General features: G+C 46.2%; 1 protein-coding gene across 3 annotated transcripts in view; it reads left to right on the top strand.

Annotated features, from left to right (window-relative positions):
* The first annotated feature begins 514 nt into the window (after positions 1-514).
* The window catches only part of LOC136288666 (rho GTPase-activating protein 20-like), a 29,001-nt gene continuing 7,030 nt past the window's right edge, over positions 515-22,485 (top strand). For 2 of the 3 annotated variants that reach the window (XM_066182122.1, XM_066182120.1), the window contains exons 1-9: positions 9,464-9,551; positions 14,641-14,723; positions 16,996-17,166; positions 17,684-17,833; positions 18,362-18,403; positions 19,130-19,214; positions 20,075-20,152; positions 20,335-20,401; positions 21,676-21,864. In XM_066182122.1, the coding sequence (XP_066038219.1) occupies positions 14,644-14,723; positions 16,996-17,166; positions 17,684-17,833; positions 18,362-18,403; positions 19,130-19,214; positions 20,075-20,152; positions 20,335-20,401; positions 21,676-21,864 (862 nt within the window). In that variant the 5' untranslated portion in view covers positions 9,464-9,551; positions 14,641-14,643. Of the gene's footprint in view, positions 679-9,463; positions 9,552-14,640; positions 14,724-16,995; positions 17,167-17,683; positions 17,834-18,361; positions 18,404-19,129; positions 19,215-20,074; positions 20,153-20,334; positions 20,402-21,675; positions 21,865-22,485 lie in introns of those variants that run through there. The other variant, XM_066182121.1, reaches the window with a different exon arrangement.

Raw genomic sequence — 22,485 nt, 5'->3', positions numbered from 1 at the left:
CCCACCCTAGGCAGCACCAGAAATGGAGCCCAGCAGGAGCTCGGACCAGTCTCTGAGGGTTGCTACACCCCACTCTGCTCTCTCTGGTATGGCAAAAATCTCCATGAGAGGAGCCTTAAGAGTCCTAGAGTGGGAAACAGAGTGCTCAGGTGCCCTGGCGTGCAGGAAGAGTGGCCTTTCCAGAACACACGTGCCCGGCTGTCGCGGCTCCTGTCACTTTTTGGCTCTCCCACCGCCTTCGCCCAGAAAATCGATCTCGTAGCGTCACTTTGTGGGTCGCTCTTTCTCCGTACCAGCCCCGGGCTCCTGGGCAGCGCCCACCGAGTTCATCGCGGCCACCGCGAACTGGGGCAGAGGCAGCTCCGGGGCGGCCTCAGAACCCCTCCCGTAGCCGAAGGGACTCCGCGGGGCCCCGGGGCTCGGCCCTGCGGCCGTCAGGGCCGCGCTAGGGCGAGGGCGCCGCGGCCCCGCCCGGCCCGGCCCGGCCCAGCCCCGCTCCGCCCCTCCCCGCGCCCACTCTCCGCCGCCGGTCCGGGACCGAGCGCTGGGGCCGCCGCCGGCAGCCACCGGGCAGCAGCCACCGGGCACCGGCCATGGGCCGCGCCGCGCCCCCGCCGCGGGCATGACAGCGCGGCCGCGACCCGAGCTGCGCCGCGGGCTCAGCGCGGAGCCGGGCAGGTACCGGGGGCAGCGCCGCGGACGGGACCGGGGCGGGCTCGCCACCGCCGGCGTGGCTGCGCTGCGGGTCGGTGCGGGACTCCTTCAGCTCTTGGCGCCGGGAGGCTCCGCGGAGGCGGATCGGGAGGCGCTGGACGGGCGGGGGGCGGCGGACGCGGGGTCCGGTGCGTGTGCGGGGCCGGAGTCGTGCCCGCGGTCGGGACGGGAATGACGCGGGGCTCTGGGAGCGCCGGTACGGTGAAACGCGTTCGCAGAGCCGCTGCTGCATCCCGCCGCTGTTCCAGGGGAACTGTCGGAGGTGCGTCCCGTGCGCTCGTGTCGGGATAGAGGGACAGGAACGGTACCCTGCCATCGCTGCCTCGTCCCTTTGCCTCCCCGGCGGCAGCTGCTGAGGGCAGCTGGCGGCACCGGCTGTGGCCGGACAGGGCTGCCCGGGCTTCACGGAACCGCAGCTGCCCTTGGTGATTTTTCAACTCAACAGAACAAGCAACAAAATGTTGTATTACCATAAGGTTAGCCTGAAATAATGGAAAATAAGAGGGGAAAACTCTAAGCATTTCCCAAAATGCCAGTTTGAAATTCTCAAATGAATCATCCAACACAAACAGTAGCTGAGTGGAACAATTTTCTTTGCAGGGAGTTTCCACTGGAATAAATGGCAAGTTCTGTTAAAATATATATATATAATTTTGGAGCTAATTGTAATGCTTGCCAGGGGCTGGAATGTGCCCACAGCCAGCAAAATCCTTGTCATCCAGAGTGATGGTTCATTGCAGCTTTTGCTGCCAGTTCTTTAGAACCACTTGAAGTTTTTATCTATGAGCCCTAAGACACAGGTGGCTGGATTTCCCTTTATCTTCTGATGTTCCTCCATATTTAGAACCTACCTTAACATTCGTTTTCCTAAGCAGACCCTTGCCTATTGAAGCCTTTTTGTCACCTAGGGTGTTGCTGTAATGTGGCAACTCCACATTATCTGCAGACGATGGAAAACAAGGACCTTTAACAGGGTGCTCTTTGCCTCAGCATCACAGCCAGGGCCTCACTTGCACAGCCTGAGCAGTACAGCCATGAGCACCTGGTTCTGCAGGAGCACGGAGCTCTATATAGATTGTATTCCCCAGATGTGCAAAGCAGGAGCAAGGCACTCCACCTCAGCCTTCCACTGATGTCTTCAAGGACCTGGTCATCAGCTTGTCCAGCATGACTTTCCGCTCATTAAGCCACTGGTTCTTGATGGGTTATGTACAAATGGGAATGTTCCTGGTCAAGACACAGCTGCCAATGCCTCGCTGAGACCTGGCTCACACCCAGTTCCTGGGTAAACTTCCTGGGCCCCTGGGCTGTTGCTTTCCAGTGAACAGCTAAAGAGAAGTATTTAGTCTGTGAACCAGAGAGAGGTGTTCAGGAGGCTGCTTTGGCAAGCACAGACCTTTTAAACCTACCCCCCGAGCCTGCAGCTGACCAGTTTTCTCCAAGATCTCACTGCCTGCACAGGCAATAGCTTGGTTGTAGCCCATCTGTTTGTCGCCCTCTAGTGAGGTTTTAAAAATTAACATGGATTCTTTCCATGAAGAAAATAAGTCGTTTGTCTGTTTAAAAAGATTTACATTTTCTGAGAGTCAGTGGCCTCAGGGAATCCCTCTCAAGCATCATACCACACTTTCGATGGTTGCATAGCCTGATTTTGGATAGGCATGGATATATTATGATAGTGTGTGTCTCCCCTGCAGTCTCTGGGTGCTCAACGAAGGTCTGTGAAACAACAGCACTGGACATAGTTCCTTTCTTTTTACCTGTCTTTAAGCGATGTTGCACTTTAGGTTTTGGCTGAACCCACGTGTAGATCACTTGACATGGCTCTGGTCTAGGTGATTGCTTATGCTTCTTTGTGCTCCACCTTCCTTAATTATAATTCAACTGGGCTGGCCTCAGTCTTGGGAAGTGGCCTTGTCTTTGCAGAGGAGCTAGCTCCAGGGGCTGGAACTCTTTTAGGTTGTAACCAGTGGATGCGATTCAACCACCTGTGTAGTCAGACTGGTTTTACTTCACTGGTGTGGGAGATGATGAGGAGGAATGTACCACAAATATGGTTTCTCTTAATTAACCTGAAGATGTAGCGGATGCTTGTTCCTCATGACCAGCGATGAGGGATCTCAGATCCTCTCCTGCTTGCAATGCCTAGGATTCTGATTTGCAGCTCTGATGCAGACATCATTATGGATCCTTTCCTAGTCCTAGTCCGTAGTGGACAGCATTACATCAGCACACCATAATCCACCTTCCTGCCTGCCCCAGGCTCAGCACCCCTCTTTCACGGCAGCACCATCCTAAACACCCCCAGATTCCTGTATTTGATCTGTTCACTTTCATCCATATACTACTCACTGCACTCTTGCCCGTGACACCATACAGCTCCTGCTGGAGAAAGAGCTCCCAGGAGATCTGAATACAAACACCTCTGAGAACACCCCCGGCAGCACTCAGCCACTCAGGCTGTTGCTCACCTGTGTCCTGAATTACCTGTGTGCAGTCACACCTATGTCACACTGCACCTGTCTCAAATGAACACCCTCAGCAGCCTCTGGAACATGGGCAGAGCATCAGCTGCTTGGTAGCACTGCTCAGGGGACACCCCACGTGTCAGCCTGGGAGCTGGCACACAGAGGTCACCCAGGGGCCGTGGTCAAGTGTGGGGCTGTAGTGCACACTGAGCTACATGGACGGTTTCTCACCTAAGTCAGGAAATCTGCCCTGGCAGCTCCCCCTACCCCTCTGTGTGCTGCTGGTGAGGGACTGACATCTCCTCAAGGCAGTGTCAGCACTGTGGGTGCTGACATCAAACAGAGCAAACAGAAAGTCTCCTTAACAGCACATTCTCCACTTCATCCAGAGGCTGGAAGTCACTGTGGTTTAAAACAAAGCTAAATACCATTAAACCCCACTTCCATCTTCCTCTTCTCTGCATTTCCTCCTGAGGTGTCTTAGAGCTGTGGGAAGAGGAACTGGCACAGGGATGGGTGCTCAGTGCCCATGCACAAGGGATCAGCCCTTCTTTGCTTGTGCGCAGTACTGCTCCCCTCATGTTCCCACAGAGCAAATGGCAGGACAGATAAGGACATGAGAGTTTCCAAAACCAGGCACCCATAGTTAGCCCCTTGGAAAACAGCTAGGGTGGAGCCCAGTTTGTGGCATGTGAGAGAGAAACTGAAGCAAAACAGGATGTTTTTGTGATTTAAAACTTATTTTTCATAATTCCTATTTAAAGGCTTGGTTTGGTTTGGTTTTGAAGTTGTCTGCTACATTTATTGGGAAATTTATAACCCAAGGAGCTTTGTGCATGTATATGTGTGTATGCGGATGTGGATGTGCACATGTCCTTGTGTAGGGATTGCTCGTGAAGACGCTACTACTCAACGTGAGGAAAATTTTCCTCCTGATAATTCGTAAAACTAGTAGGTACTAACAGCCTAGTAATGGCAAATATAAATTCTAGGTAGCTCTTCTGTAAATCTTGCTGGATAATTGTTTTTTGCTCTGAACACCTCAATATCGGAAAGATTGTTTCAAATTATAAAGCATTTACCAAAGACCCATGAAAATACTCATGACTGGAGGTATCGGTTTATGCATAAACATGTTAAGCCCAAGTAATGGGAAATGGAGCATAACAGGCAGATTAGGAAGCCTTTGGGGTCATCTGTACCGCACAGTATGTCCTGTATTTAGCCTAGTTTCAGCTGATACAGTTTTCACACAGTAGATGTCAAGGCAAAAGTGAAAAAGAAATACTGTGAGAAATTAAAGCAGGGAATAATACATGAATAGAATAATTCTCTTTAAAAGGATTGTTACTTGAAGTTTTCCACTGCATGCCCCTTCAGGCTGTACTGGAAATGAAGGCACAGAGAACATCATCTCCAGAAAGCCCCATGGCCACTCTTCAGGTGCTCCTGGGGACAGATGAACCTCCATGCCTCTGTGCCTCAGTGCTGCCCCTCTGTCACACAGATCCAACCCCCACAACCCCAGCGTGTGCCCTTGCATGGGACATGAGGGACCATTACTCTGTTTTAGCCTTACTCTGGTTGCCAGGAGACGATATACCCACTCTCACCACCCCCATCCCCTGCAGAACACTGGCATTTTATTACTGCCTTTAAGGGAACAAGATTTTCTGCCTTTGTTGTTTCTTTTCCTTGGCTCATCTCTGAGTTTCTGCAGTGGCTTGCACAGTTGCTCCTGTGGAATAATTATAACAGCCTTGTTTAAGGAACTTTATGTGCATAGTAGTGATTCCACTGTTTGTATTTTTCCACCTCTCATGCCATCAAAGAACGAGACGTGTTCTTTAAGGCCACATAGCCTGATTTGCATTGGTTCATAGCATTCTTTTTAGTAAAAGAATGTGCACATTTCTTTGCTAACCTTGGCAAACTCTCCCATGGCCTCCAGGCTATTTGATCTTCAAGCTCCTCACCAGCCCTGATCAGCTTCTCTCCTTCCCTTTCTCAGCCCACTGGCAGCTCTTTAGGCTATGTTTTCAAACCTCTCCTTTGCACCTTCTGTTTCACATGGGCTCAGCTCACATGATGCTCCTGCCTTCCCTTTCTTGACCTTTTCTCAGCTTCTGAGCAATGTGTCTCTCTTGGCCTCTATCACTGCTCAACCCTTAATGCCTTCCTGCAACTCCAGAAACTGGCAAAAAAGGTGTGATTGTTTAAGCCAAAACCTACTTTTATTTGCCCAGCTCATGTAACTTTAAACTCACATCTCCACTGAAATTCATGATGTTTGGATCCTCATTTGAGGCTAGGATGTCTATTTTTCATTTCAATCAACTGCAGAATTCTGTGGAATTAAATCCTGCAATTCAGCACAAACCTATCCTGGGGTTTGAGAAGCAGTTTGACAGTAAATGCTACTATGAGTGTGCCCACACTGATGCTGACAGGCAGATGAGCAAGCAACAGAAGGAGGAAAATGCCTTTCATGGTGTGTGTGCTAGCAGAGATGCTGTTGATTAACCCATTTTTCAGCCAGCCAGCTCTGCAAATGCCATTTAACAACCACCAAGTCTGTACAATGCTAACGGGATGCTTATAAGGCATAAAGGGATTAATGTTCAGCTCTAATGAAATCCAGATGCACAGAGCTGCCTCTTCTCAAAGTCCCTTCTCTGGCCAAGCTGCAAATAAAATGATTTAATAATTGTAAATAGATGAGAGGCACCATCACTCAACATGAAGCGACGTTCACTCGGTGCTTAAGCTCACAGGCACCGAAGGCTGCTGGCAGTGGCCTGGTGGAGGGGCTGGGGTCACCCACTGACCCTCTGCCTGCAGCAGCATCAGTCATGCGGGGGGAACTTGGGACCTTCCCTGGGGAGCACAGTTCGGGCAAGTTTGCATTAGGGCTGGGGGAAACTCGGAAACCAGACTCCTTCTATCCCTGAACAAATTTCAAGGTGGTTTTCAGGGTGGTGAGTTTTTGGTCACTCTCCCGGGGTGCTGTGGGCCACTGGCACCTTGACCTTGCCCTGGGTGTGTGTCTGGGAGAGGTGAGGATTGGAACCAGCGTCATGTGGAGCTGCACTGTCTGCTCAGGAGACCTGGAGCATTTCTGCCTCGTAAACTGCTTGTGGTTTGCACTTTCTCTTCCTTGTGCAGTTTATATTTTCCTTTGTCACACACCAGACCTGAGTAGTCTGCATTTCAAGCACTGTGAGTTAATCTGGGCCCTAGCAGGGTCTGGACCACCATACTCATGCTCAGAAACTCTGCATGGAAAGGCTGAAGTAATTCTGCAGCTGAGCAGACCCAGCTGTCTATGAGTTTTTAATTTTTAATATGGCAGGAGGAGGGGTTTTGAACCAAGAGGCAGGGGGGAAAGAAGTTATTTTAAAGACACTAAGGAATGTGTTACATTCTTCTGTTCCTCGGGTTTGGCTGCTCTGCAAGTTTTTCATTTTGCCAAAGTTCAATTCAGTGGACTGTTTATTTGCATTTTTAAAGAAAGAACATGATTCTTAATTTACTTTGGCCTCATTGATGAATTTTTATACTGTGAAACTCAGCAAGTTCCCTTCCAATGTTATGTATATACAACTTCACAACAGAAACTTCTACCCCATAGTACCAACCTAAATTAAATGGTCCAAAGGAATTTATAAAAGTGTGCCCCCTCTGATTTCCCATGTGAGTAGTACCTGTAGTCACCTTTTAATAACTGATGTCATGCTCATTGTCAGAACATACCTCAGCTTAAGGCTAGAGACCACATGTGTGTGTAGAGCTCTGTAGAGGTTTTCTTCAGAGCAATAGAGGCAAGAATTCCTTGTGAGATGACCCTGGGGTGGCTTTCAGCATTGGTCCAAAGGAAGGAAAGGAATGAGGAAACAGTCCTGATACAAAATGATATCAAAACATGTAGGAGAAATCTGTTGTGATGGGTTTTCATCATGGGAAGAAGCTTTTCAGGAAAATCCCAACAGCTGCCAGCTGTTTGGTCTAATCCACTGTTGATACATATTTCAAATTTACTTGGCCCTGGACATCAGAATTGTGACAAAACTGTCTGGACCTCCAAGAAAAGGTGAAGAAATTTTGGAAAACAAGGTTTTACATTTCTCACTGCTTTCAATCTCCTGTGCCAGTACTAGAAGGGGGAAGGAAGTGTTTCCTCTAGCAGCTGTTCATGTCTTGCCAAGCCAAATTCTTAAAATTCAGAAGTATTTCTGAATCAACATCAATATTTATTGATCCCTTCAATTTCCATCAATTAGCTATTTGCTGTGCTACTGACAGAGAAGACAGTTGCATTTGTGTTGTTCAAAGTTTTTCAAATTGATATTGATGCAGAAAGTACTTTGAATGTATCCTTTGGATGTTCAAGGTCTACTCCTGATGCAGGTCATGACTAAGAATCATCCTCAACAGCAGTAAGCATTTTTTTGTGCAGTGCTTTTTTTTGTTGCTATCCCAGAATACATAAAGACCCCTCTCTTGCTGAACCCAAGATTTGCAGAGAAAAGACCACCTGTGGATGGTTCTCAGCAGAGGCTGCCCATAATTTTCAGATATCCTGTGCACCAACACTATATCAGGGTTGAGGCTTGGAAATAGCAGGATATTTTTTTTATTCTTGTATTCATCAGTTTTCACCTCTCTGTCTAGTTCTGGGACCTCAGTGAGGCAGCACAGAGCTGCAGGTGGGCACCATATTTTTTACAGAGGCACAGCTGATGGATGAGAGCTGTGGTTTTCCTTCCTACTTAAAGGTTTTGGGCCCTTTTTCAGGTGCCTGTCTTTGAGTGACAGTTGAGAGTTTTGCTCTGCTTTGGGACCCCAAGCAGTGCCATGTCTTGAGACCAAACATTTGTGCTATTCTCCAGGCACGGGCATTGTTGGTGGAGGACAAGGTGAGGCTGTGCTCAGTAGCCAGAAAAACAGCCCCAAGGCATAACAAGTTCCAAGTGTCCTTATTTGGATTCCAGCCCAGTACCATTTAAGAATATCCCCATTACATCAGCTGCTCAGAAAGACCTGCTTCAGTCAGGAAGACTGGTGCTCTGTGTGGTGACACTCCCCTCCCTGCTTTGCAGGACATCCTCCCTCATTGCCATCCACTGTTGGCATCGCTCCAGACCCCAAGGAAGGCACTGCTTCCCATGGGACAAGCGAAAAAAATATGGCATGGAACAGATTAGTGTCAATTAAGCTAATCCCCAGCCACATCCCTTTCCACCTCCAAGGGGAAAACCCACTTGGGTCTTGGCAGACAAGAATTGTTTCTCCCAGTCTTGCTTATATGGGACACTTCAAAATAAACCAGCAGGGTTCCATTTCTTGGAAGGAAAAGGAAATATTTCAAAGTGTGTCCTTGCAAACTGATTTACTGCCACCAGGCTCTGCATATTTTAAGAAATATTTTAGTTTGTTTGGAGCTGTGTATTAGCAGCAAGGGAGAGGGAAGCAGTTAGTGAAACATGACAGGAAGATGAAGTTGTGTAAAATGGCTCAGATAAATATTTACACCCAAGTTTCTTAGCTCTGAGTTCACATCAAACCGTGGTTCATACAGAGCATGTTTTTTGCTGGGCCTGCTCCATTTTGGAGTCTTCTCCCTTCTCCCTGTCAGGTCATGCTGGCCTGCTGGCTGGCAGTGAGCTGGAAGGAAGGTAGTTAGCAATGCCTAGTCCTGACCACTATCACGGGAGTGTGTCTCTGCTATATATGGCATCTTCACAGAATCACGGAATGGGTAAGGCTGGAAGGGACCACACTGGGTCTTCTGGTCCATCCTTCCTGCTCAAGCAGGTTCATCCCAGAGCACAGTGCACAGGATTGTGTGCAGACAGTTCTGGAATATCTCCAGTGAGGGAGACTCCACACCCTTTCTAGGCAATGTGTTCCAGTGTGCACAGAACCTGCACAGTGAAGTTTTTCTTCGTGTTCAGATGGAACTTCCTGACTTCCAATTTCTGCCCATTGCCTCTTGCCGTTCTGCTCAGCACCACTGAGCAGAGCCTGGCTCCAGCCTCTGACACCCTCCCTTCAGGTACTGATAGTCATTGATGAGGTCACCTCTCAGATGTCTCTTCTCAGGGCTGAACAGGCCCACCTCCCTCAGCCAGTCCTTGTAAATGCGATGATCCAATCTTCTTCCCCTGGCTGAGAACTATGCAAAGAGAGGGAAACCAGTGTAGAAAACAAATCACAGACCAGGCTTTTGTTTTGGTCCTAGAATTCCAAACATTCACCTTTAAGAGACACTTGGAGAAGAAGTGGAGCATTTTCAAGCTTATTCTGAGCTGGGCAGGAAACCAAGGCTGAGAAGAAAACATATCTCTTCCATGGAGCTGATGGCATGAGGTAGGAAGGAGTATAGCTTTTCAAGGCAGTACCAGCCAAGACCAGGCTGGCAGACTGGTACAGCACCCTGATGAGACTCAGGGCAGACAGCTGGCTTGCCTCCCAGTGGGTGCCCTGTGATGGATTTCCCATTTGAAGCAAGGGGGAATGGCTACAAGACAACAGCTGCTGGAGCCCCTGCTAAAACTGTTCCAAATTGAGGGGTCACGTTCAAGCTGTACAGTTTGCTGAGTGGCGGATGAAGTCTGGGAGCAGGGGTGAAGGAGACAGCAGCCGTGTGAGTGCACTTTTCCCTAAACTCATTTTAAGTGTAAATCCACATACAATGGCAAGTCCAGGTTTTTTCAGTTCATGTAACAGAATGCCTGATTCCCTTTTATGCACTGAATAATTTCCCCTTGTGTTTCGTTATCTTTCTCTAATGGCATTTTCTAACTAGAAATGCAACAGCAGTCTGACATGGGTACGCGGTAGGAGCATCCAACCCTCACATGAACAGAGCAGGAGGCAGCAGTGCCCCACATTATCTCATTAAGAGACTTTCATAGGCATGCCCCTGCTAATGTAAACTCATTATCGGATAGAACAGCAGCAGTTGTTTTCACATGGATGGATCCAAGTCCAAATGATGAATTGTTTCTCTACTCTTAAACGGGTTCTTAAGTATTTTTTTGAATGTTGCCTGAGAACTAAGTGGCCATGTGCTACATTTATACAGTAACTGTTGCCCTGTTCCAGTAGACCACTAACAGCTGTTCTCTGCTGATCAACAGCAGCAATCTGCTATCTGTTCTGACACCACATGCTGATACTGTAAGAATATTTGTAAGAACATAGCATTTCCTAACATGTCTGCAAAAATAAGAATAATGTTGATGTTGCAGGCTCTGAACAATCTGTGATGCTCCAAATAATCAAAGACATTGTGGCCCATGTTTTACTCTCTCTTTAGCAACATAAGCCCCCCTGACAGATATGAATGTCAGCATGAAATGGACACTTGAGTCCATAATTGTAAAAATTGGGGTGTTTTTTTTCGAAGAGCGTCTGATACCCTTTCATCGTCTTTGCAGCTGGGAAGTGGACTGTTTGTCTAATGAGGTGAGAATGACACTGACAGTTTAATGCTTTGCCTAAAGATGTAACAGAACATGGCAGCTTAGAGTGTTGGGAGCAGCAAATTTCCCTTGGAAGCGTGAGATGGGTGCAGTAACCCCAACCTAAAGCGCTGGGGTTGAAGAAAGCACAGGGTGCTTTCAAAGAAACAGTGTATCAGTGTTTCTGAAACAAATATTTCAATTTATGTTTTGCAGAAAAATAGCCCTGTTAAACATTTTTTTTTTTCAATTCTGTATGGCAACTAAACCAAAGAGCGTCATTCCAGTGCCACAGGCATGGCAAACTTTGACCAGCTATTGTCAGAAGGAAAATCCACCCTGTGCTAAGCAGATGTCATTATTTTTCAGCTCCTTCCCACCTTAACTATCTGGAGAATAACATGCAAGTGCAGAGGTCAGTGGGGGAAAAAAAACCCCACTCCTGCTGGCCAGCTGAGCCGATAGCATAGACCATACATGGATCTGGAATGAAGGGCATCAGACTCACAACCTCCCCAGTGCCAAGAAACACACAGCTAAAATCGGCAGCTCAGAGATGAGTAATGCACAAACATGGTCCAGAGTGTTAGAAGTGTTCAAGCACTTCCAGAGTATGTTGGGTAAATGAGTATCTGTTTCCATGGCACCAAAACAGCACAGAGATCACGCCATGTCCTTCAGCGGTCCTCTGATTCCATGCCCAGTGAATGAGAGCAGAACTGACCTCCAGGAAAAGCACTCCCTGGCTCCAACGTGGAGGAGCACAATGAGGTCCCCTCTTCATCTACGAGCAATGCTCATGGGCAAGGGCTGCCCAGTGGTGCTGGCAGCCAGGTGAGCCTGGCTGGGAGCCACCAGCCACCCCCTTGGAGCCCAGCCAGCTCTGCTTGAGCCCAGCCTTTGGGCAGGAGGGTGAGAGGGATCCAACATCAGACAGAGGATTTGTAATGCTGCTTCTGTGTAGTGAGATGGGAGGGGGGCTTTTTTTGCAAAAACACCATAAAACTGTAGAGCTTAGAAATATGCTGGATTCAGAGTGTATTTACATGGCACTGTGAGAACACTCAAGGTGTTAGGGGACTCTGTCCTGGTCCAGCAGTCTCTTAAGAAGGTATCACTTACATGGGCTGGCCCATACACATTCAAATTGTTTAAAATTAGGTATACAGCTAGGTTCTCTCATGCAGAGAGGGTGCACACAATTTCACTTTGTATGCCTACTGAAACCAACGGCAGAACAATTTATTATTCCTCTATTAAATATGCAAATCAAGTATGTTAACCATGAAATTGTGACAATTAGCTATGTCAGATTCCCTCAATCAGATGATCATTTTAAAGTGGCAAAAATTATTGCCTTACCTACAGTAAGGGAATTCTGTAATCTCAGGGATGTCCTCCAAAGGTCACTGGCTAGGGTTAAAGAGACTTTGGTTGAGGTCTTGTAAAGCAGTATTTTTGTTTGCCTAGAGTCTTTTTGGGATCAGGCAGCAGGACCTCTGGGCAGCTGATGATCTCAGCATTTTTTCCAGAGAGATGAAGTATGGGGAATACCTTGTGTCCTGTAGTCACAGAATTTCACTGAAAACTCACAGTGCTGTCTTTGTTAGACTGGGGTAGCCCAGTGCTTGCTGTTGTGGTGCTGTAGGGCAGGTCCTCAAACAAGGCTGGTGGGAAGGCATTGCAGCCACCACTTAGAAATGGTCTGAAAGCCTTCCCAGTGGTCAGAAGAAGAAATTCACCAGTACCAACTCCCTGAAATTTATTCCAAGATAAATGTCCTCCTACACTAAAACTCCGTCATGTATGTCTTTAGTACCAGTTGTACCCCAGAAGAGAGTGGTTTTGGAGTGGCCAAAAGGATTGACTTACTCACAGAGAGGTATTGTGTGCCGTGGGATTCTTTGTCACAGGAGATGCTATCATGAGCAAGGGTTTATTACAATGCCATTGAAGACATTGCTGTAATCTGCAGTGTCCCTGGCACAGAGGTGCATCAGCTCACCCTGTCCTCATCAGTGACCTCTGCAGCTGGCAGCTGCTGGCGTTTGCCCCCAGGCACCCACACCCATCCTTGCTTCCCACCTTGAGATAGTGCATGACTGATGCTTTGCTGCATTATGTTTGTAGGAACATTTTATCCTATTAAGGCACTTCCAGAAGCCAGATGTTCTGTTTTAGTAGGGACTTCCTTTTATAAAAACAAGCATTTCTGAGATGATGTTATTTTTATTCAGTTCCCCTTGTGAAACTTCCAAAGACAGATTTTTTTTGTTTGGCAGTGTCATAGCAGGGTATGAGGGAGAAATTGCCATCCATCTGCCTCTATCTACACATGTTCATGTACCATGGGAACCTACTCAGGGAGCACTACTGATACTGCAAACCTGAATATTCATATATTAGGAAATGGATTTATTAAATCACATATACAGGCCCACTCCAACTTTGAGTTATGTAATCATACATTCTTTTTCACAAGGTCACTTGTGCTTTGGAGGCCTCTGTTGGACCTATCAGGCATGGAGTCAGGAGTCTGTGTTGTAGAAAGCTCTGGCCTGTAGGACTCCCAGGTCCTTGGCTGCAGAAGTCAAATGGTGTCTTGTAAACTACATGGGAGATGAGGAGGATGTGTCCCTTCCCAGGCAGCTGGACCCCACTCCAGGCTCTGCCATGGATTTCCTTTCTGAACAGCGTTAAATCACTTCCAACAACTTTTATTTTCTCACACAAACCCCTGGAGACAGTCATGCAGCTGTGCTGACCTCCTGTAGCTCCAGGGAGGGTAAACAGAAGCAAATACTGTTTGCCCAGCCCCAGCCAGCCTTCCAGTTTGCTCTGAAAAACCAGACACAATGTGGTGAACACCAGTCATGCAAATTGACTGAAATGGCCCTGTCCTTTGTGTTTCCACCACTGATTTGAGAATAATACCTTCCTCTGACATCACAAGAATGGTAATGTCATAAGGTGCTGAGCTGTAACAGCCTTGCATCCTCAGAGATGGGACCAGTGAGCTCACATGCAAAGAATGTTTCACTGTTCAGCACAGACCTTGAAAAGTATACAGTTAACAAAAGCAACATACTTTCCCCATAGGAGCTCTCCCTCATGTTTTCTTTTATTCTTAGAATTTTACATATTTTGTAACATTCAGAAGTCAAAAGATCAGTAAGTCTCAACATGCTCAGAACTCCCTGGCACTTAAAGCTCCAACATAGGCAAATGCTGAAATTAGAAATGAGCCACAGGACAGATTTTCCCATGCTTACTAATCAAGAGTCACTGATGTAAGGATTTCTCTCCCAGGCTAAAACCTCTCATCTTTCTCCAGAACAAAATTTATTTAGCAAATAAAAGGAGACCTGTGACCTCTGTATATGTTGACTTGGATAGTTATAATTTCTAATTCTCAGGTCTCACGATTACAGTCACCCCAGTTCTGTGTTATACCAGGCCTGGTGGCTGTGGCTGTTAAAAAAGACTCAAGTGTCTTGAGGTTAGGCTGCCTGGAGAGGGGCCTAGTAACAACCTGTGTGCTGAACCTGTGAGTCATGGAAAATGAAAATAGAGAAAAACATACTAAGGAACCTCATCCATTCCTCCAGCTGATAAAACACAACTTCCTAGAGTATTATATGCTCTTCATATCTTTGTCTGGTCCAGTTTTAAATTGTACTTCTATACCTTTCCTTAACAAACGAGTCCATGGCATGAGTGTTTGGAAGTTTTTCTTGAACTTCATACTTTGGGTTTTTTTCTCTGTTTATTCATATAATTACTTTGAGATTTGGCTGTGAAAACATAAATGTGAGAGTTGGCCAGTGTTTTAATGATGAGGAAGGGGAGGGAGGTGTCTGACAGCACAGATCATGGCTTTCAGTACTGAGATTTAGTGATTATTAGCTAGACAAAAAGAAAATTTGTAGAGTGAATGAGCATGTCAGCTTCCAAGGTGGCCTGGCTAATTTGAATGTCTTTTTGTCTTGCAGAAGATGAAGCCCATTGTCCAAAGAAGACGATCTACCTCATCTGCCATTACTAAAGCTCTTGGCAAATCAAAGTCCCATTCCAGGTAGAAAAGATACCTTTTTGACTCCTGTTTCCATCTTTCAGCCATGTCCCTATCAGGGGACAGCAGCTTTTCCTTATTACCAGCTCAGGTAGTGGAAAGCTGCCCCCATGCCTGCATCTCCATTGAGTATCTGCTGATGCTTTGCTCCTGCAGTGTGAGGCACCAGGAGTGTCACCAGACAGAGTCAAGGAGCTACATGCCAGACGTGCACATCTTCTGCACATCTTCTGCTGAAACACTAAGTGTTCTAAGTTAGCCCTGAGCACCTCAGTCCAGCAGGAGCTGAGTCCTCCTTGACCTCATCCCCTCCTGCATCACTGTGTCACTGCTACAGACAGATGAGGGGATACCATGGTCCTTTCTGCCTTGCTCTGATAGCAGTCTTGTAAATAGCATTTCCTGAGGGATTTGTTTAGTTTGATTTTTTCTTTTTTTGTAAGAAAGAGAAGATAAAGCTGAACTGATTGGCACTTTGATCTGGACCAGCCCTCCTGAAGAATATCCCTTCTGTATCATACCACCGGTGATCAATGCAGAGTACAGCCTGCTTCCCTGGAATGAGGAGTGGGGGGTGTCAGTCTCATAGGATCATTTAATGTGAAGGGCAGGACTGATTTTCATGTGTTTGTCATTTGAAAAAGTTATGTGACTTCTTTTTCCTTCCTCCCACCCCCTCTAAATTGCAGTAGGGAAAAATAAGTGAGGAAGAGAAACAAATTTTTGACTTTATTTGGCTGGAGAACATCCTCATGAGGGAGGGAAGCATTAAATGTTTCTTGTGATGGATTGTTATGGAGGGAGCTGGTCCAATGCCATCTTTGCTTAGGCCATGAAAGCATCAGTGAGATTTTTTTGCTATCCTGCCATTGTGTTTATAAAGCTGGGTAATCCTCCAGCTTTAGGAAATCCACTGCTTGGGATTGTAAGATGCTGTGGCTCCCACTGCTCAGCTGATGGACATGGAGAGCTTTTAATAACATATCTAAAGGTGATTAAGTTTCTCACTTACAGCCCCACAGCTGCATAAGTCAAGGATTCACTTGTTGGTGGCTGTGGAGGAGGGAAGAGGGAATTTCTGTTTGCCAGAGCACTGGTGTTCCTGTGACTGGAGGAGGATTTTAGTAAAGCAGCTGCTGGCTGGTTTAACCTCACTCCTGTGAAATCAACTGAGTTTGGTTATGAGGCCAGTAGAAATTGAGTTAAGACCAACAACGTCAAAAAAACCTAAACTTACAGCTCGTGTGGTTTTTTATTTATTTGTGCAGAGCGTCCTCAGAGTAGAGGGTAGGGCAGTAGAGCAGTAGAGGGTGGAGCAAAATTGTTGAGGGGTGAAGGGAAGGCAAGTATCCTTGCCTACAAGCAAGATATGTGTTTCTGTCTATGTGTAGAGGCAGGACTATCTTGGTGAGGTTTTTTCTGTCTAAGGCCATGTCTCAGAGATTCACAAATTAAGTCAGGCCCAGGCACATGAACACACTGTGTGAACAGGAATTCTTCCATGTTCACGCAGCACATCCCACATGCTGAGACCCAGAAATGGCTGTAGGAGCTGCTGTGTGCCAGCTGACCTGAGCCTGGAGCAGTGCTGAGGAGGTGCTCTGTGGGGTGCTGAGGTGCAAGCAAGGAGACTGCAATTGGCAGAGCTCTTGCCGTTGGGGACAGCATAGGGAGAGGGTCTGGTTCAATCCCCATGCTGCCATGCTGACTGCAGTCAACATGCAAAATCCCTCAGGGATTTTTGGAAATGGTGAGTACCTATATCAATCTCAGTGGAAACAACAAGCTGGATGGCAGCCAGGCAAGCCAGAGTCAGATGTCTGGAATTAGATGAGTACATGCAGTTCATTTTCTTTTTGCTGCAACTCTTGTGCTGACAAATTGTTCAGTCTGGATGGAAAACATGCGCAGAAAAGGCAGTGCCCACCACGCCCAGCTGAGCCACGCCATGAGCTATGGGCTCTCCACATTCAAGTCATAGCTCACACACATGTGCAGGAAGTAAGTCTTTTACCTGAGTGAGAAATTACTCAAAAACTACTATTTCAGCAGCTTAATCTGCAAGATTTGGTGTGGGCATTTAGGCAGTTTTCTAACTAAGGCTGGTAAAGTTAATTGTGCAGAGGCAGGTGGAGGTGGGTCATAATAGAGAACAATAGGGGCTGGGAGAAGCACGGGGCCATCAGGCTTCTCCAAAACAGATGCCTGGGTCCAATCACAAAACCCTCTAAGGAAAGCTTCTGACAAAGTTTTGTGATTTTTCTTATTCTTCCAGGGAAACTACTCCTTCCTCTTCCCATTCAGACAATGGCCTCCCAAGTGGGGTGCTCAGCAGCCCAGGCTCCACTTTCATCCTGGATGATCGAGTTCAGCTAACGGTGGGCCTGCAGACCCAGGAAAGACATTTGATTTTGTTCAGTGATGTGCTGGTCATTGCCAAATCCAAGTAAGAGGAATTCCCACTCATTCCTTTTCCTCAGTAGATGTTGTTGGCAAATCAAACACGTGGTGGGATTTTTGGGGCTGTACTGTGCAGAGCCAGGTGTTGGACTCAGTGATCATGTGGGTCATCACCTTCCAACTCATGAGATTCTGTGAAGCTCTGATCTATTTGTGGAACACTCAGCAGCCGCCAAAACAATGCTTCTTTGGAAATCTGGATCTAAAATGTGGCATTTCCCCCTTCCACCTTCACAAATTATTCTTGGTATTAATGTTTCACTCCATTTGTCTGAAGAAAAATGTTGTCTAATCAGTTTTGCCCATTTCCTTACGAGTTTGCTTGAAGATACACCATGCAGGCAAGAGGCAGAAGGACAAAACTGACTTTCTGTCTGAACCCTTCTGTCACATAATAAATTAAGAGCTCTAACTGCATCTGCATGACTTAAAAGGAGCATGATCAGACTCTGGAGGTCCAAATGTAATTCTCTGGCCTAAGGAATTAATAATTTCCATTCCAGATCGTCCTCCAGCCTGAAGCTGAAAAAGCAAGTGCATCTGAGTGAAGTGTGGACCAGCACCTGTCTCAGTGAAGTGACAGAGAAAAAGATGAGTCCTGAGAATTCGTTTGTCATTGGCTGGCCTATCACCAACTATGTTGTCACCTTCAGGTATCTTATCCGACATGTGACCTCCCTCTGCATGCCAGTAGCTATTCAGGCCTCCCGTGTGTCAAGTGAAACAATGACTGAGGCTAAAGGGCCCATTTCCTTTTCCATTTCCTTACTCTGAAACCCGGGCAACCTGTGCTGGCAGCAATAGTTCTAGGAACAGCAGACATTGGGAAGGAAATACTAGCAGAAAGAAAATACCAATTAAAGGTCACTGCTAAAATAATGAGGGCCCACAAGATGAGTTAACTTCAACTTCACAGAAAGGGATTTGTCCCTTATCTGAATGCTCACCAGTCTGACAGGAAACCTGGTCCAGTTTGTTCCTGGGAATTTTTTTTTTTGTTATTATTATTTTTGTTATTTGTTAAAATAGAACAGAAGAAGGAAAGGACTGTGCTTTTGTTCCAGGGCTTTGCAGGAAGCAGCTTTGACTTACAGCCATATATAAATGAAATTGGGTAGAGTTTCCAAAGGCTTTACCCATTCAGCACTTGTTTGACGATCTGCCTCCCTTTTTGTCTTCAGCTCAGCTGATGTGAAAGAACGATGGCTGTCAGCGTTACTGTGGTAAGTGACCCTCCTTTCATCCTCCTTCCAGGTGGTTCCTCTACAGTCCTTAGGGAAAACTGCCTGTCAAATTGTGCTCCAATTTTCAGCATGTTAAGTGCTAAGTGCTGTTTGAAAAATCCACCTTTGAAATCTGAATATAGATGTCCCTAGGAGAATGCAAAATTGGTGTTAACAGTTGGGAAAAAAGGGGATCCATCAAAAGATGATAGTGTTGGAGTATCCTTTTTCCTTTGGAGCTGGAAGTCGACTTTGCTAATCAATGTGGAACTGTCATAAGTGTTACTGATTCTTCAGATGTTTTTTGACTTTAACTAAATTTTTTATTACGTTGCATCTAGAGGCTACAGTTTTTCTTTTTCTTATATGTTTTATATGTTGCTTCCACTAACACCCAGACAGAAGTGCTTATATAGAGACAAAGAGGGGGGAAAAAATCTGATTTGTGGAGAACAGTAATGATCCTGAGGGAACACTGGAAGGTATTATGCAGGACATATCTACCTACACTGAAGTACTGCATGTGGGGGATTGTTAGTCTTTGTGCTCCAGAAAGATAAAGAAGTCAGTAAGAGCATGTGGCCTCACTATGAACATTACATTCATATATGTCATAATTAATCTGTATTTATTACAGTGCCAAGAAGAATGTCCCATCCAAATTTTACAGCCCTTCTCAAATTCGGTTGGGAAATTATATCCCTTCCCCTTTTTTTTGACTTTCAGGCATATTAATGAGGTAAAACAAAATGAGTATCCGAACAATCTGACCCTTCAGATCATTGTGCTGGATGATGACAACTGTTCTTCTGTAAGTAAAGCTATGAACCTTCTCATCAGATCAAGTCTACACAGGGGCCTGTGGAGTACGGGGAGGGAATGCAGGGCTGTGCTGGTATTCGAGTTTCAAATTCAAGTCCCAGATAAAAAGATTTAGAAAGTGTGCATCTGGGTATCTGCATCCTTCCCACTTGGAAGACCACTTGAAAAGTTTTGGTTTGAGAAATGAGGAAGTAGCCAGACCCTTACCAAACAGCACTTAATTTTTAAGATTATTCTTCACCTCTGACTTAATTTCTCTTTTCCTTTTGCCTCAGTTCAAAATTCATGAGCAGTTTGTGGCTGAGTGCCACAGTCAATTCCTATTTCCAGTGCTATGAATTGAGGATATTGATCACGGAGTCACTGGTGTGTTGACCTGAACTAATTTACTGGAATGTGTCCCAGTCTAGCATACATTTCTTGGCTTCATACCGAACTTGGTGGGTCACATTTGCCTCCTGGGTATTCTTCCCTCAAAGAGTGACCCCTGACACTCATGGTTGATGAGCACTGCCATGTTCCATCATCATCCTTTTGAGTGACAGTGGCACTATAATCAGCCAAACACTGATGGGATCAAACACAGCACCTGAGCACCACCCACCTCCTGTGATTTCTGCTGGATGAAATCTTTGGATGGTATAATAGACCCAGGACAGAAGTAGTGGAGAATAGCTTTCATTTTGTATAGCCATCATCCTTTCTGCTCATCCGACCATGAACATTTAGTAAAGACAGTAACTAAACAGAGATGTGACATTTTCCCCAGATTTTGAAGCTACAATGAACTGCAACCAAACTTCTCACCTTTGTCTTAGCTTCCTGTATTTTCTCTGTTTGCCTTTCTAGACTACTTCAGTCAATGTGTCCAGTGTGGAAACTGCAGAGAGTGTGATGAAGAAGACCCTTCTACAGCTTGGGCTCCCTGTAAGTGGCAGGTTACAGATCTTAGCTAAGGATGCTGGCAACATCTGGTGCAGAGGACAGTGTGGGTGTGGATAAGTGTAGATTTGCTGTCTGTTGCTTTCTGAGTGGAGAGCAACCTCATGGACCTTCACTCTGGCCCCCCTCAACTAACATTCTTCTCTTCTCTGTTCCTCACCCAACAGGGCAGGACCAGTGAACATCACCTCTGTGTGGTCTCAGGAAAAGATGAGCCTGCTTACCCTCTCATTGGTAAGTGCCCTCCCATATTGAGCGTCATTTTGGTGGTTAATTCTGGCACCAGAGGAACAGGTGATAAATTATCTTAGCGTGTGTGGCAGAGGCACATCACAAACATTGCACTCTTCACTTAAAAAACAATGGTAGGGACACTGTTGCTGACGTAAGCTGTGACATCAAGTTGCTGTGAGATGTCACTTGGCTTTTATCATCTCAGCATCCACATTTAATCAAAGCATGGTGATATCTTTGAAAAACTTCACATTTACCTCCCTTTTCCAAGAAAATCTGTTCATTTCTGGGTGGGAGCCCATCACACTTTTCAGGAGACGCTCCAAATAAATGGGAGATCTTTAAGCTGGCCCAAGAAATACCTTCTTTGCAGCAGATGTGGTGCAGGGGTAGGGCATGCCTCAAAGCCTAATTCAGTCCCTCTGGCTGCAGGGTTACAGGCTTGGAGGCTGGTCATACTCTCCTGCTCAGCTTTGCAGGCATCTCCTCACAGGCAGAGCAGGAGGTCAAGGGCAGCCTCAGCCCACCTTCACTGTCTCTGATAGAAGTGTCCACTGATCTCTGTCAGACAGACCATCGCCTGACACTTCCCAGGCCCTTTCTCTTTGGGCTCTGTCAGAACCAAACTAATTGCTGCAGTCAGGTGATCATCCAGTAAGAGTGTATTAGATCTAGAGCAAAGCACTTTGGCAATTGAAAGAAGCAGATTTTTAGATGATCTATTAGTGATTTTAAAACCTCTAGTTAGGAAGCCAACATGTTTATCCTTCTTTTTTGGTACTTACTTAGTTTTCATTGCATTTCAGTTCACAAATAGTGAAACTGCTTTCCACACAAAATGTTGGATCATATTGAAAATCCAGTTGGTTGTATTTGGATTGTTATTTTCTAAACTGCTACCTTAATCCAATACCAAACTGACCTCACAAGCACATGTGGGCCACTTGCATCAATGCCTTCGCAGGCTGTTTATTTGAAACCTTTCTATTTTAACAATTTGTATTTAGGTTTTAGAAACTCCTCAGGCTTGAGGGAGGGTAGGTGTGTATATGGGGGCCTCTCTAGGATAATCAGAATGGAAAAGAGTGCTACAGATCTGCAGGGGGTGATTTCAGAAAAAGAAGAAACATTTTAAAATAAACCACTGAATTTTGCCTCCTAAGTTCTAAGCATTCATCATGGAGATCACGAAATCTAGAATTTTCCAACAATAATAAGAGTTTTTGCCATTGCTCTGTATCTTTGCTTGCTCTTTACACAACTCTCCTCAACAGGGCACGAGCATCCCTTCAGCATCGCCTTGAGCTGTCTCCGGGACTCTCCTGACCAGCAACGAAGAACCAACAATAACACTCTCCTGGCTGATGGGACAGAGGCTTCCTTCCTTGCTCAGCTCCCAAAGGAAAAACAGTGTCAGTTTGTCCTGAAACCCAGAGTCCAAGCTCCCATGCAGCTGAGGAGAGGTAGGGGCTGCAGGAGTGTGGTACAGCCAGATAGAGACTTTATTGCTCTCCAGTGCAGTGCTGAACTCTTCTGGCATCATACATGATGCCTCCCAGAGTTGCTTTCGTACCTGAATGTAATGTAAAAAGGAAAAGATTGCAGAGAGGTGAAATTTCTCTGTGCAATAGTTCAGACTTAGCTTTTAGTCCTTCATTAGTCTTCAGCTGCAAGTCATGGCAATAGAATTATAGAAAATGCTGAGCTGGAAGAGAACCATCAGTTATTATTGAGTCCTGGCCCTGTACCCAAGAACCCCATCATCCACTTAGAGCATTGTCCATACGGTCCTTGAACTCAGAGAGCCTTGATGCTGTGACCACTGCCCTGGAGAGCCTGTTCCAGTGCTCAGCCACTCTCTGGGTGAAAAACCTTTTCCTGAGATCCAACCTAAACCTCCCCTGTCTCAGCTTCATGCCATTTTCTCAAGGCCTATCACTGCTCACAAGAGTCAAGTCATCCTTGCACTGCAGAGACAGCAAGGTTCCCTGAAGAATGGTGATTGAGAGTTTTGCTGATGGTTGAGAAGTGAACAAGTAGTTTCACTGCTGTATATTGCCTAACCATCCCCATTAAGAGTGCAG

This window comes from Chamaea fasciata, unplaced genomic scaffold, assembly GCF_029207755.1.
Source record: "Chamaea fasciata isolate MVZ Bird 193981 ecotype frontalis unplaced genomic scaffold, bChaFas1.0.hap1 SCAF_4, whole genome shotgun sequence".
Classification (NCBI taxonomy): domain Eukaryota; kingdom Metazoa; phylum Chordata; class Aves; order Passeriformes; family Sylviidae; genus Chamaea; species Chamaea fasciata.
This window is presented reverse-complemented; position numbering and strand designations above follow the sequence as displayed.